The following is a 2216-nucleotide window of genomic DNA, read 5'->3' as shown; positions in this document are numbered from 1 at the left end:
ATACTCACTGTTGTGTGCGTGTGTGTGTGTTCTTACTATACTCACTATTGTGTGTGTGTGTTCTCACTATACTCACTGTTGTGTGTGTGTGTGTGTGTTCTTACTATACTCACTTTTGTGTGTGTGTGTGTGTTCTCACTATACTCACTGTTGTGTGTGTGTGTGTGTTCTCACTATACTCACTATTGTGTGTGTGTGTGTGTGTTCTTACTATACTCACTGTTGTGTGTGTATGTGTGTTCTCACTATACTCACTGTTGTGTTTGTGTGTGTGTTTTAATCAACTGAAATTAATTGCACTCAAATAATAATGAAAGTTAATTGGACTTAATTTAAATAAGTTCTGTAAACTCAAAATTTTGTTGTAATAAGGTGAACCTAAAATGATTGTGTTTTCTAGTTCCCAGCATGCTTTGCATCAGAAAACAAGGAAAATAAATGTAGAAATTAAGTGTTATTTTGTGTGTTTTTACACAAGATTAACATAGAGGGACATAAGTTAGTACTTAAATGTTGTGTTATATTAGAATTTACAAAGGTTTCTGTTATGTTGGTTTTAGTGTTACTGTTGTGGTGAAGAGTAGAGCCTGTGGTTAGGGTGAGGATGGACAGCAAAAGACTGAATTTGTGTGTATTTCCCACATTATATGAGTTGAAAAATAGAGAAAATTTTGAGTGAATTACTCTCTAATTATAAGTTGAGAAATATTTATAAGATAACGAAGATAATTTAAGGCAACTGGAAATGCAATTTTTTATTTTATGTAAACTTAAAACATTTAAAAACATTACTTAAATGTTTTTGTGTAATCTGTTACAAAATATTTTCTGATTTCTGTGAACCTATTAGGGTTTATAGTGTATGTGGACTGAAAATATGCTTAACTGTAATTTCATCCCATATTTCCTTCTTCTGTCAGAATGTAAGAATGCTTAGTGTCTAACTAGAGCATCTCTGCTGTCTTTCAGAAGAGGAAACGCTGATACTACAACTCTCTGGTGCGTCACATGTGGAAGATACAATGTCAGGAGGCTATTTCTGGGATTTTCTCAAGGATCTTTCAAATAACCTGATTTTGAGTAGCTATTTTTGTGTTTCCTAAACGCTGAGAGGTGACAACGTGTGCCATCCCAAAACTACAGTGCTATGCCAAGCTGAACCTTTGCAGAGTTAGTGGGAGGACTCTTGATTTAATGAGAGGAAGATGAATGTTGGCAGTGAGCTCCAAGAAAACTCAACTAAAGAATATCAGCATCAGATCTACGCCGTCTTCTACACAGTGATTCTTGTTCCTGGACTGATCTGCAATGTTCTCGCACTCTGGGTTTTTTACGCCTACATAAAGGAGACAAAGAAGGCTGTTGTATTCATGATTAACCTGGCCATCGCTGATCTGCTGCAGGTGCTGTCACTACCTCTGCGCATTTATTACTATTTGAACAACTCGTGGCCTTTCGGCGATGCCGCCTGCCTGCTCTGTTTCTATCTGAAATACGTCAATATGTACGCCAGCATCTACTTCTTGGCCTGCATCAGTCTGAGACGCTGTCGACTCATTCTCCAGCCGCTGCACTGCGTCGCCACGAAGAGACGGAGGGAGCGAGGCTTGTGTTTAATCGGGTGGTTTATTGTGTGTCTGGGATGCCTTCCCTTCCCACTTCTGCGAAAACCCAACACCAACTCCACACACTGCTTCGCCGAGCTGCCCATGACGCGGCTGAACACAGTGCTAGGAGTGTCCCTGGTGACATTCGCGGAGCTGGTGGGTTTTCTGCTGCCGCTGGTCATCGTGGTCACCTGCTCGTTGCTGACCGCTGCCAGTCTGCGGCAGAAGACCTGTGTGCTGCAGGACACTGGAGAAAAGCACAAGGCGCTCAAGATGGTGCTGAGTTGTGCTGGTGTGTTCCTGGTGTGTTTTGTGCCCTATCACATCACCTTCCCTTTAGACTTCCTGGCCAAATCAAACTATACATTTAGCTCTGAGTTTAAGAACGCCGTGCTCCACGTTCATCCAGTCACCTTGTGTCTAGCGAGTCTGAACTGCTGTCTGGACCCAGTCATGTACTACTTCACTACTGATGAGTTCAAGCGGCGTCTGTCCAGGCCAGAGTTTCAAGAAAGTTTGCCATTACAGCAGAGAACTTCTCTCTCCACAAATGCTACAGTCTTAAACCAGACAGATGAAGCATAGTGACATTGTTTTAAGCCACAAAAA

General features: G+C 41.4%; 1 protein-coding gene across 1 annotated transcript; it reads left to right on the top strand.

Moving 5' to 3' along the window:
* Nucleotides 1-973: 973 nt before the first annotated feature.
* Nucleotides 974-2216, top strand: gpr174 (G protein-coupled receptor 174). The gene has a single exon (XM_059516838.1). It carries the CDS (start codon nt 1206-1208, stop codon nt 2190-2192), a length of 987 nt encoding a protein of 328 aa, XP_059372821.1. The 5' UTR covers nt 974-1205; the 3' UTR covers nt 2193-2216.

This window comes from Carassius carassius, chromosome 29 (assembly GCF_963082965.1).
Source record: "Carassius carassius chromosome 29, fCarCar2.1, whole genome shotgun sequence".
In the NCBI taxonomy this organism is placed as follows: domain Eukaryota; kingdom Metazoa; phylum Chordata; class Actinopteri; order Cypriniformes; family Cyprinidae; genus Carassius; species Carassius carassius.
This window is presented reverse-complemented; position numbering and strand designations above follow the sequence as displayed.